Source organism: Natrix helvetica (genome assembly GCF_964273705.1).
Source record: "Natrix helvetica genome assembly, chromosome: 3".
Taxonomy (NCBI): domain Eukaryota; kingdom Metazoa; phylum Chordata; class Lepidosauria; order Squamata; family Natricidae; genus Natrix; species Natrix helvetica.
The window spans coordinates 66,949,896-66,963,802 of NC_138549.1; the positions used below are offsets into that span (position 1 = coordinate 66,949,896).

General features: G+C 39.5%; 1 protein-coding gene across 1 annotated transcript in view; it reads left to right on the forward strand.

The window, feature by feature from the left end:
• XPR1 (xenotropic and polytropic retrovirus receptor 1) overlaps window positions 1-13,907 on the forward strand; it is a 107,177-nt gene that overhangs the window by 68,966 nt on the left and 24,304 nt on the right. Inside the window, exons 9-11 of the mRNA XM_081946842.1 lie at window positions 1,064-1,243; window positions 3,985-4,150; window positions 10,005-10,199. Coding sequence (XP_081802968.1) covers window positions 1,064-1,243; window positions 3,985-4,150; window positions 10,005-10,199 — 541 coding nt within the window. The remainder of the gene's footprint in view (window positions 1-1,063; window positions 1,244-3,984; window positions 4,151-10,004; window positions 10,200-13,907) is intronic.

Consider the following 13,907-nt stretch of genomic DNA (forward strand, 5'->3'; position numbering starts at 1 on the left):
ACGAAAAGGTTAGCCATCACTGGACTAGGTAATTCAACATCTGACTACAGAATTCTACCCATACAAGTTTTGGTGTTAGATGATGCTATAATTTAAATATTGGCTGTGACTGAAAATTATTTGTTTATTTATATGTAAATTTTATTTGCTGGCCATATTGTATCCAATTACTTTGGGTGGCTTACAGTATAATAATAGAAATGTTATTAATGTCCCTTTCTGTTTTGGAAATATTAAATATTTTAATGGATTCCCATTAATTTTTTTTTAAAAAGGCCTTTATATCAGAATAGTGAAATGATCTAATACTTACATGAAAGGGCATTCTATAGATACAGTTACTACTATAATCTAAAACATCCTGCACTCATCTACTGAAATTTAAATGGAAGACTGAGAATTGTTATTCAAAGTGTTGTGTTAGTTTTGATGGATGAAATCATTTTCCATACACAGGTAATCATCAATTTACCACGGTAGTAAATCATGGCAGTAATTAAATGAGTTGCCATGGGACTGCCCAATTTTGCAACCTTTTTTGTAGCGAACAATGTGATTTGTTAAATGAACCCATTTTAGCCAATGGGCATTTTTTTTGCAAGAAACTAGAAGTAAATGCCGGTTTCTGACAAAAAATGCTGAAAATTATGCTATACTGCAAAGGGTCACAAATGTCGACCAGTTGCCAAGTGCCCAAAATGTCATCATTGAACTGTGGCTGTGGAGGGCACCATTGGAACTTCAAAACTATGTTGTAAGTAGCTCTAGGGACATCTGCTGTAACTTTGAATGGTCACTAAGAGATCAATCATAAGTCGAGAACCACTTAAAGAGTTGACTTTGGAATAAGATAGGTGGCAACAGTGAGATGGGTGACATATACATTTAATAAATAAACATAGTTCTTGAATGATATGAGTTTAAAACTTAAACTTAGAATTTGAGCTGAAATAAATTAATAAGTAATGTAATACTGAAGTAATATATTCCTCATATATATTATGTCCTGCATTATCTGTACATAACTGCTAAATTTGCATTTTTTTAAATGTAATTTTTATAGATTGCTGGATTTCTTGGAATGCTATGGTGTCTGAGTTTGCTGGCATGCATATATGGAGATAGCACTGGATTTCCTATGCAGGCAAACCCACTTATCTTGTATGGATTTATGCTGCTGTTCCTTATCAATCCTACAAAAACCTTTTACTACAAGTCTCGATTTTGGCTGCTTAAACTCTTGGTAAGTCAAGATCTAGCTAAAATCCATCAGCAACTGACAATCTCACCATTCTTCCTATCAAAAATATTATAATTAAATATTCTTAGATTTAGTTAAATGGGCTGGCTCCATTGCTTATCCATAGGTAAATTTGGGCCAGTCACTCTCTGTCAGCCCTATTCACCTTGTGGAGAAAATAGAAGGAGGAAGAAATAATGTATTTTTGCTACCTTGAGTTGCTTACAAAGTAAAGAGGTGGAATAAAAATCCAATAAATAATCCTCTATCCTCTGCTTGTTTGTATTTTATAGATCTTGGTGTTGCCATTTTAGCATTTGGATGTTGATGTTCTAACTAACCATGCAGGAAGAGCTATAATCTAAGATAAATGGAGCATGAAATGGCCTAGTTTGAGAAACACATAGCTGAAGGCAGAATGGACTGAGATGGAAAAGCATCTGTTTTTACTATTTCTTCCACTATGGCTGCAATAGTGTGCGAAACCAAACATTTCCACCGCTGTCATCTTTAATACTAAATAGTTTTCCTAAACTTGATGCTTGGAGATATGCAATTTAAAAAGTATTTTATAATCCATGAAAGAATTCTATAAAATTGTTACAGTCAACTAATGCTGTAGTATTACTAAACCGTTTCCCTATTGAAATTAATTACAAAACTCTTAATTATAATAGTTTTAATTTGAACACCTATTATAATAAATGTAAAACAAGATTTGAATACAAATTCCCAGTCCAATATTATCTGCAAACTTTCTATTTTTTCTAAATTTAGTAAATAGAGAATGTGATCAAAGTTACTTTAAAAGTTAAATGCATCAACTCCCTCAGTCCACTATCTTTGGTCATACATACAGTGGGGCAAAAAAGTATTTAGTCAGCCACCAATTGTGCAAGTTCTTCCACTTAAAAAGATGAGAGGGGCCTGTAATTGGCATCATAGGTAGACCTCAACTATGAGAGACAAAATGAGAAAACAAATCCAGACAATCACATTGGCTGATTTGGAAAGAATTTATTTACAAATTATGGTGGAAAATAAGTATTTGGTCACCTACAAACAAGCAAGATTTCTGGCTCTCACAGACCTGTACCACCTTCTTTAAGAGGCTCCTCTGTCCTGCACTCATTACCTGTATCAATAGCACCTGTTTGAACTTGTTATCAGTATAAAAGACACCTGTCCACAACCTCAAACAGTCACACTCCAAACTCCACTATGGTGAAGACCAAAGAGCTGTCAAAGGACACCAGAAACAAAATTGTAGACCTGCACCAGGCTGGGAAGACTGAATCTGCAATAGGTAAGCAGCTTGGTGTGAACAAATCAACTGAGGGAGCAATAATTAGAAAATGGAAGACATACAAGACCACTGATAATCTCCCTCGATCTGGGGCTCCACGCAAGATCTCACCCCATGGGGTCAAAATGGTCACAAGAACGGTGAGGAAAAATCCCAGGACCACACGGGGTGACCTAGTGAATGACCTGCAGAGAGCTGGGATCAACGTAACAAAGGCTACCATCAGTAACACACTACGCCGCCAGGGACTCAGATCCTGCAGTGCCAGACGTGTCCCCCTGCTTAAGCAAGTACATGTCCGGGCCTGTCTGAAGTTTGCTAGAGAGCATTCGGATGATCCAGAAGAGGATTGGGAGAATGTCATATGGTCAGATGAAACCAAAATAGAACTGTTTGGTAGAAACACAACTCGTCGTGTTTGGAGGAGAGAGAATGCTGAGTTGTATCTGAAGAACACCATACCTACTGTGAAGCATGGGGGTGGCAACATCATGCTTTGGGGCTGTTTCTCTGCAAAGGGACCAGGACGACTGATCCGTGTACAGGACAGAATGAATGAGGCCATGTATCGTGAGATTTTGAGTGCAAACCTCCTTCCATCAGCAAGGGCATTGAAGATGAAACGTGGCTGGGTCTTTCAACATGACAATGATTCCAAACATACCGCCCGGGCAACAAAGGAGTGGCTTCGTAAGAAGCATTTTAAGGTCCTGGAGTGGCCTAGCCAGTCTCCAGATCTCAACTCCATAGAAAACCTTTGGAGGGAGTTGAAAGTCGGTGTTGCCCAGCGACAGCCCCAAAACATCACTGCTCTAGAGGAGATCTGCATGGAGGAATGGGCCAACATACCAGCAACAGTGTGTGCCAACCTTGTGAAGACTTACAGGAAATGTTTGACTTCTGTCATTGCCAACAAAGGATATATAACAAAGTATTGAGATGAACTTTTGATATTGACCAAATACTTATTTTCCACCATAATTTGCAAATAAATTCTTTCCAAATCAGCCAATGTGATTGTCTGGATTTGTTTTCTCATTTTGTCTCTCATAGTTGAGGTCTACCTATGATGCCAATTACAGGCCTCTCTCATCTTTTTAAGTGGGAGAACTTGCACAATTGGTGGCTGACTAAATACTTTTTTGCCCCACTATACTAAACTAGTGGGAGTTTTAAGTTCAAAACAACTAGGACATTGGATTGTTGCATTCTGTGCATTATGACAAACCGAGATTATTATAATAATTATACATGCTATTTATATAGAATTGCACTGAGAAATCCTTTAGTTTCTACACCTGCCTTAAATGACAATAATTAAATGACAATAATTAAATGACAATAATTTCTGTAATGCAATTTTACCATTTAAGAGAAAATGTTTCATCTTTTGGGGTCTGAGTTTTACAATGTTATATTTGATTTTTTTTTTTTGTAGTTTCGGGTATTCACTGCCCCCTTCCATAAGGTGGGTTTTGCAGATTTTTGGCTCGCTGACCAGCTTAATAGTCTGGCTGTAATACTTATGGACCTTGAATACATGATCTGTTTCTATAGTTTTGAGCTCCAGTGGAAAACTAAAGATGCATTGCTGGAAGATCCAGGTATGTCAGTGAGAAGAGATTTGGTAATTGCCATATAAATTGTACTGTGTGTTTGAGCCAATTTGAGCTTTATTTATTCAATGCAACCATACAGTCGCATTCATTATACACTAGACAACCCCTTCCCCATTAGGTCATTGTTTGAGAGATATTTCCTTACCTAAACAGAATGACCCAGGACTGGCAAAAACGTAGTGGGAGCAGGAGTGACTTCTGAGTTCCTCCAAGCTTCCCCATTGAGTTTCCTTATGGGAATCAGGCAGGGAGCATCAGAATTCTTCCCTCCTCTCTCGTTTCCTCTTCTGCTCCTCAATGAGGGAGGGAATGGGAGATTTTGAGATTAGCTAGAAAATTGTAGCAAAACATTGGAAATGAAAATTATGTGACCTCAGTAGCAGTCCAGCAGTGCATCAACAGTCAGTATCACTGAAGCAACCTTCAGCAGTCTAACTTTCCCATATTTTATTCCCTTGGCAGTAATGGATCCTGAATTTTGAACATATTCTATAAATTAGCTTTGAGGTATCTGGGTTAAAAAAATTGTTAATTTATGATGCTCTCTTTCACTTAGTTAAAGGTCATGTCAAGGAGAGTTTTAGTAATATTTAGTATATAGCTATTCATTATCTCTTATTGGGGATAGAGTAGGATAGAAATAAAGAATTGTATTTATTTGCTCAGTGTTCGTTTTCCAATATTCCCTCATCTCTGAACACACCAGAGGTGGGTTCCTCCTGGTACGGTACGGTACGCCAGAAGAGGTAGTGAAAATCTGGCATACTGGACCAGATCGATAGCAATGGCGGCCTGGCCATGCCCCCATACCACCAAAAGAAAGAATAGCCCGCCGTGCCATAACTGCACCACGCTGGGGAGTTCTCCTGCATTGATGCGCCTGACAGCACTAGTAGCAACATCAGTGGCAGAGCACACCCTGCCTTCGGGGGGGTGTTCCCCCAGCCGAATGAATCGCTGCGGCACCAACGGGCAGCGGGAGAAAGAAGAAAGTGCTCCAGGGGGGCTGGTGGTGCACATGTGCAGCAGCCCTGTGACATCCGCCTGGTGCCTGCCCTCCTGAAACACTTTTTTCCTTCTCCCGACGGCGAAAGAAAAAATATCCCGCCATTCATTGGTGCCACTGCGGTTGATTCGGCTGGGGAAACGGCCCCCGAAGGCAGAGTGTGCTCTGCCACTGCTGCAGCTGCTGCTGTCAGGTGCATCCACTAAGGAGAACTCCCAAGCGCGGCACAGTTCTGGGATGACAGAGAGCCAAGGCAAGCTCTCCCACCACCGCTACTGCTGGGTGCGTCCACATGGAGGAAGTCATGTGAGCATGGAATTGCCCCATGGAAATTCCAGCCACCCGCAGGAAAGTGGGGGCCTAATGCAAAGTCCTTTCCATCGCCCCGCATGGCTCCTGTGTGCTACTGTGTTCCTGATGGGGGACCAGGAAAGGGCAGGCTGGCTCTCCTGGGTTGTGCGCTAATTTCCTGGGTTCACCTCCAAAAGCCTTGTGGGTAAAATGAGCCACCTCTGCTGCCACTAACAGAGGGGAGATTAGGATCTTCACTAACCTTCCCACACGACTCTGGCACAATAAAACTGGCTGGTGGCTGGGAAGTCGCCATTGCCAGCATTCTGATAGGCAGGTCGGTCCGTGAACCGGAGCTGCCAGTGAGGCCAGGAACGGCCGCTCCTGTTCATGCATGCTTCCTGCAAGCTGGCAAAGTCTATGAGCCTGGAAGCAGGTGCAGGAACTCGCACATGTCACCCGCCAGTTGCTAGAGCCTCTCCGCACAGCCAAGCTGTCAAAATCAATTTTAAAATGTCCATGCTTGCTCATGCACCATCAAAGGCAAGTCCGGTGAAATTGGACTGAAGAGCCTCAGTCACTGGCCGCAACACTGGGAACGGCTGCGCCTGTTCGCGCATGCCTTCTGTGGTGTGCCCAGCACCTTTGGACCAGAGGTGGGTTTCAGCCGGTCTGGTCCGGTATGCACGGACCGGTGCCAGAAATCTGGCGTGTGTTTGCGTAACGGCCCCTTTAGGCCCCATACCGGAACGGTCCCTCCCCTGGTTTGCCCCCCCCTCCTTCCCATACTGCAGGCGTGACGTCGAGGGTAAGATGTCCTACCAAGCCAAGAACATCACTTGGATCACAGTGAGGTGAAGCGCCCTCAGGCATATTCTGCCGACCTTGGGCGGCCGAGGTGGGGGAGCAGGTGGGTGGGAACTTGAAAGCTCCAAAAGTCCAGCAAGAATGGGAGGGGACACCTGGCAGGTGGGGGAGCGCAGCTTCCCTTTCAGCCTCCGAAGCCACACTCAGCTTGCTCAGCTCCCGGGAATGCTTTCCCATCCGGCCGCCAATTTATAAATAGAAATTAACCATCTTCTTTTAAACTTTCCATTTCAATGAGAATTTAAGAAGTTTTAGAAAAGGTTGCCCTAGACACCTGCAGTGAGTGGCAACCTGCCACCTCGCAGCCCCGGGCCTCATCTCTGCCTCCTTCCTTGAGAGCTGGCTTCGGGGACAGCCAGCCTCTCCCACCACTGCACCCTTCACTCGCCTTCCACCCAAAGTCTTTGCCAGCGGGACGTCTCCCATTTCACCTCCCACGGGACTGGGTGCGGCGGAACATACAGCGAAGATGCGTCCATGTCTACTATTACTATCACAACCAGCAGCAACAACAGGGTAGCAGTGGTGGCGGCAGCTGGTCTCTGCTTCTGTGGGCGGATGCCTAAAGAAGATGAGGCAGCGGATGATTTGCTTGTAGAGCAAATTATCCGCCACTGCTTCTTTTTTTTGATTAAAGTTTTTTATTTTTCCATTTTCATAACATATTATCACATGTATACTATTAGATAACTAACATCATATTGTATTATTAAATGTTTACATCAATTCATCTTACCAACAACTCCCAGAAACCAATTATTGGCTGTTCTGCTCTCCATACACCATATTTGTACTTTGTCCATCGCTTTCTTCTTCCTCTCTCCTCCCCCTCCCTACCTCCTTTCTTCCTTCTGTCATCCTTCTCTTCTAAACTTCCCCTTCCTCTCTCCTTCTCTCTCCCTCCCCTTACCACTCCTCATTTCTCTCCTCCTTCCCCCCCCCTTGCCTTCTCTCCTATCCCTCTCTTCTTCCCTTCCCTTCCCTTTCTCTTCTACTTCCTACTCTTCATCTCATTTACTTGGTGTATTTCAGCTTCTGAGCAAGCTCCTTTTTATGTTGATAGTATTTATAATTCTTTTTCAATATACATATTTAATTTTTCTCCTCCTTTTTAGTAGAAAAAAGTGGTATAACAGAAAAATATACATATATAGTCATTGTGCTTTTAAACACACACACCCCTCCCAACCTAATTTTGGTTGAGCTGTAGACCTGGTTACAATTCCCAGCTATTCTCATCATTATCTTTATATAGTTGTACATCCTTCCATGCCCCCAATTTGTGATTCTGTCTTTTTATCACAAACGTTTCCCATTGTAGGTATATTTAATGTTCTCTCTCTATTTTTCTATACATTGGATTAGATTACCCTTAATTTTCTCTAGATGACAATCTTCACTATTCAGTGTTCATTACACGTCCCTTAATGTATTATATAAAGTAACAGACGGTAAACATCTCACTTTGTTCATTATCTTAAAAGTTCTATATATGTCCATGTTTCATAGATTTTGACTCATGCTTAGTTGTCTTTCTATTGTCATATTCACTCAATTCGCAACTCAATTTAATTATCATGTCAAATAGATAAATCACAAACCTCTGCTTTGCAAGCTCCCCATATCAGTTTCATATTTATCTATGTTCCATATATTTTAACTTTTATTTAGTTATCTTTCCATTATCTTGTTCAACCAGTTAGCAACTCCATTTTATTATCATATTTAGGAATAAAGCCCTTATCTTAACTTAATATTTTCCCATATAGTAGTTTCTAATTATCTGTTTTTTCCCTGGTGAGTCTTTTGTCCCACTTCTCTGTTCCTGTCTTCTCCCTTTTCTTTATTTTGACAGATCCACTCCCTTCAAATTTCCCCAGGTGATCAAAATAATAATTTATATTCCTCTTTGTTGGGGCATAACCTCCTGCTTCAATTTTCCTTATGCCACTAACAGCCTCCAAGACCACTTTTGTCAGCTTTCTTTTCCCTTTTGTTGGGACACCTCCCCTTTTCACAATTTTCCGTATACCATTGCCGGGACCAAAGGAATTTTTTATCTGCTTTTTATTTCCCTCCGCTTCTACCCCTTCAACGTCTTGCGCCCCTTCTTCTTTGAGTTCTTCTATAGCTATCTGCTTCTCTGGATTCAAAATTCTAATTGGGCTTGATTTTACTGATTTATGTATATATTTTAAATTTTTATATAGTTCTTCAAATTCCCAGATTTCCATGATGTCCAGTTCCAAAGTTAAAGTTAATTATACAGTTATGCAGTTCTTATTTCAGAGTTCTGTTCCACCTTCAGTCTATCTGCTTCAATTGCTGTGGGGAAAAACGATGGTGACCATCTTAGTCTAATGTCCAGATTCAAAATTGCAGTTAGTGATACAAATCTTATTTCAAGATTCTGGACCATCTTAAATTCAAACTGGAAGAGAAGCTGGGGCCATCTTACTCTTTTGCCGAGCGGGAAAAAAAGGGAGAAGAACCGCTTCTTCTTTAGGGGTCAGTAGAGGATCGGCTGCGGCAGCCCGGCCCCGGCTCCTTTCCCCAAACCCGGACAGCGCTACTCCTGCCTCCCTGGTGTCTGAGATGCAGCAAGCGAAGCGCCACTTCAGTGGCGCTTATCTCCAGCCAGGCTGCAAAGCACTGGGAGCAGAGAGCAGCCATGCCCACAGAAGTAGAGACCAGCCACCGCTGCTGCTACCCTGCTGTTGCTGCTGCTGGTGATAGTAATAGTAGACATGGACACATCTTCACTTATGTTCCACCGCACACGGGGTGGAAAGCGAGTGAAGGGCTTAGTGACGGGAGAGAGTGGCAGTCCCCGAAGCCAGCTCTTGAGGAAGGAGGCAGAGATGAGAGACAGGGCTCGCTTCCCTGCCTCCTTCCTTCGAGAGCTGCGGGCAGCAAGGAAAACGAGGCTCCTTTGCCAGCCTCCAAGCTGGCAAAAGAAATTTTCACCAACTGAAGGTATGTGTGTGTGGGCGGGGGGGGGGGGAGAGAGACAGAAAGAAAGAGTAAGAAAGAAAGAAAGGGGGAAGGAGGGAGGGAGAGAGAGAAACAGAGAAAAGAGAGAGAAAGATAGAAAGAGAGAAAAAAAGAAAGAAAAAGAAGGAAAGAGAAAGAAAGTTGGGGAGAGAGACAAGAAGGAAGGAAGAAAGAAAAAAAGAGAGAGAGACACGAAAGGAAGGAAGGAAGGAAAGAAGAAAAAAAGGAAGGAAAGAAAGAAAGAAAAGGGGGGAGAGAGAGACACAAGAAAGAAAGAAGAAAGAAAGAAAGAAAGAAAGAAAGAAAGAAAGAAAGAAAGAAAGAAAGAAAAAGAAAGGAAAGAAACAAAGAAAAAGAAAGAAAACTTATCATCACAATTGAGCCCAAAATGGTTTTAAACAAGAGCGTTGTTAAGTGAGTTTCACCACATTTTACAATTTGGGCATGTCCACCCGGTTCATATGACCGTCAAGCCATGTCCACAAAATAGGCCACGCCCACAGAATAAATAGTAAAAAATGTGAAACTCACCCCTGAGTTATAACATAACACATATGTTATGTGTGCCTTGGTACTTTAAAGTATTTGATTTATATTGTTGAATGTTAACTGGAATTGTTCATCTGTAATTCACAATATCATTTTCCCAGAGATTTCTTACCTTTTGAAATTTTTTTATAGGCGTTCATATTTGCAACACCTATGCTTATGGTGTGCGTGCAGTTGTTCAATGCATTCCTGCTTGGCTGAGATTTGTCCAGTGCCTGCGCCGATACCGTGATACTAAACGAGCCTTTCCCCATCTGGTTAATGCTGGGAAATACTCCACCACATTTTTTATGGTGACATTTGCAGCCCTTTACAGCACCCACAAAGGTATTATTTTGGAGTCTTTGCTTATAAATTCAGGGTCTCTGTTTTTAAGTGCCATCTTATTTGAGATTTCTCAGAATTACTTACTTAACTTTACTGGTTAACATTATCCAGCACAAGATTTCATAGACTTGCTGACAGTGTGTATTTATGAGTCACAAGTAGTCCTTTGTTAATGATGGCAGTTGGAATCGGGAACACCATTGCTAAGCAAGGCTAAATGACTACACCAATTTATGACAGCAGTTCCAGTTTTGATTGTTAGGCGAAACAACAGAACTTCAAACATAAGAGCTTGGTCCAAAAACAACCCAGCTACACCAATAGAAGAACACAATAGGAGCTTCACAAACAATCATATCCTAGTCTTAGGAACAGAGCCAGGTCTTAAAGAGCCTTCTGGAATCCTAAGAGACTGGGTACCACGCCCTATCATGGAGTGGATGCTATTCCAGAGGACAAGGAGCTATGACAGAGAAGACATGCATCCTTGGTTCCATAATATGAAATAAGAATGCAAGTACCATAAACATATATGCAAGAGGAGTTATAAAATTAATTTTAAATCTGTTAGGCCTATAAATTGATTCTGATTGTTTCCAATTAAATCAATTGCTCTTTTTATATAGTCAGTGCCATTTTTAAATGTTTCTTAAGATCTATGCAAATATATATTTATTATAAACAATGTCAGTTTAGCTCATGGAATCTATAATATTTCAAAAACTATTTAGTAATTACTCCCCTTCTAATACCAGTACACTAACCTACTGCATGAAGCTGAAATATATCATTGTCTGATGAATGTGAAGAAAAATAACCAGTTCTAGAAAAGTACCTATTGATCACACATATACAGGCACACAAGCACACACAGCCTGAAACAGAAATATACGCAAAATGATAGGAAATTGTTTTTAAATTATTAATCTGCAGACTGAGATCTCTGAACCATTGTGTTCCTAAATATCTGTGGAAACCACAGTGATTTCCTTTTGTTGTTTTTACAGAAGAATAAAGGACTTAGTATTTTAGGCAGTTATAGCATCTTTATGTTCCCACAACCCCACCTCTTTCAACTGTTACTCCAGTCAAGAGGTTTAATACTATTCTAAAATATATACTAATTTATTTACTTTTGCACATATTTCACTTATATGTCAGAATAGAAAAACTGCCAACCTTGTTCTATTATTTTCACCCCAGTAAACTTCAAATTTTCTTCAGTTGACTTATATTTTTTATAATTTTTAAGATAAACATCAGGCTTCATATGGAAATCTAGATCTTCTTCCCAATTTGATGATAGTGAAGAAAAATCAACACTTAAAACATCATAGTAAAATCCAAATGTTTACATACAAATTCAAGGACATTAGCATTACACTTGCATCAAAATTAACAATATTTGAAAAAGGTTTTCCTTGAAGAAAAGCCAAGGTGGAAGGGAATGATGGATGCTGCTACTTGATGGCATATAAGAGGAAATACCCTAGTTTTTCCTTACTTCCAGAAACATAAAACATTGGTGCCTAATGCAGTACACTCTGAACAACCCTGTCTTCAGAAAGATTATGGGAAAATGTAGGGAAGGGTTTGTAAGACTTGTTTATTCAGTAAGAATAATATGTACAGTATGTCAAGGAAGAGAGAGAGATTCCTGGTATGGCAGATTATTTCTGAATAGTATTTGAGGCTTAAAAAAACTGTTTTCAGCCATCTTGGACCAAATTCATTAGGCATTACATTTTTATACAGGTCTACCCAGAGTTAAGTTTCATTCATTTTAGTAAAACTTTACTTTTGGGTTAACTAGATACTGAAATGCAGCAAAATCTTTTCCATAATTACTATAAGCCCCAAAGAAAAGCATGAAAAATGATTAGAAAAAAAATATATGATTACATGAAGAAGACAGTTTCAAATATCTGCATCCCCTTCTTTGCTTTTTACTTCCTTTGCCTGGCCTGTTTATGAGGTACTGAGAATATTTTTTATATAGTTAGAGTTATTTGGAAATCTGGAAAGAGCAAAGAAATCTAATTCCAGAGTTATATAAATGGTTATATAATACTTGAGCATTTCAATAAAAAGAAAATAGAGGAAATATTTTTAGTCAGCAAAGATGAACTTGAATTAGAAATTGTTTAACATAGGATAATAAGTGGCAAAGATAGAGCATGTGAAATTTTGTGTGTGTGTGAAATTGAATTTTTACTTGTCTCTCTATACAAGCAAATAACTAATATTTCACTCTTCATGTGCTTGGATTTTATCAGACCTCAAGAAAATAAGTAGTCTGATTTCTCTAAACAGCCACATTTCTCTATTATAGTTTACTACATCTTCCAAACAAATGTTTTATATTCCAATATAAAATAAATATAAGCAGTACCGGTAAATAATTATAGTATCAGAATACATTTATTTAAAGAAATTTGAAGACCATCCAACTGATCAGATGACTCTTGGTTGCATCCATAAGTCAAAGTCAAAACTAATAGAATTCAAAATAGCGAAACGTGATTATACATATCTACATAGTTGAGCATCACAGACATTTTCTCAGTGGAATTCTCAATTATCTCAATGCTCAGAAGGAAAGTCAAATCTTCATGGCTCTGTGAAAGGCTAATAGTTGGGCCATCTGAACAGAAGTGGAGGGGGGACTCATTTCAAAGGGCAGTGACAGCAGCAAAGGAGGCATATCCCATTAGCTGACAGACCGCCTTAGAGAAGGACATGGTACATTCCCATTTTATGTAACCTGGTAACTTTTATAATTCTTTATTTTTTATTATTCTGGCTAAAAAATAATGCTTGTGCATTTCTCTTATTACTGAGATGTGGTGAGTTTGGCTGACATTTTGGATCTTTACATTGCCATTTCCTCACCATTGCAATATCACCAAAGGCTGTTTTTTTATTTAAAAGTATTTAAATTATTGCCTAAAACTAACATAATTAGTTTGATCAAGATTTTTTTGTAAATTTTAAGTTGCTTCCATTCTATAATTTTTAACTTAGGCTTTCAAAAAACTTGCATAAAAGGCTTAGTGTAAAATTAGCATACCCAAATACGTTATGAGAATTGGTTAAGCATGTGACTATATGTGAACAATTTTATGGTAGTCAGGAGATGATATCATTTATCTTTCTTTCTAATCATGGGAGGTTAAACTTACAATTTAAATAGATTTGGTTTCAGTTACAAAGTATAAGCACTCAAAGACCAAAGACCTATCAGTATTAATTAATTATTAATAGTGTTAAATCTTTTGAAACTTTCTTCTTTAGGAATGACTATTGCTATCTGTTAAACAACAGTTTGATTTTGTTATAACTGACATTCTCTTTCTTAGAATGTATCTTTCAAAAACGTGTTTGAATTTTCTTTTTCTTTCCTTCATCTTTTGTTTAAGCAAAACTAGTTTAGAGATGATAACATGCTCAATTAAACAGATATTCCAAGGCATTGATATATAAATGACTAGAAAAAAGGCAGAAAATGGCAGGAATCATCTTTGGAATTTAGAATTGATGTCTGTTTCTGAAGAATATTCACTTGAAGAAAAAGACTGATGGGGATGGGGGAGGAAGCAGTTCACTTACTGTCAGAATTCTGCCAAAGAAGAGAGATGTCCTGGTTGTCCTGGTAACCAAAATATTCATTATTTTTTAAACCTCCCTACCCCCATTACTGGCCTTATC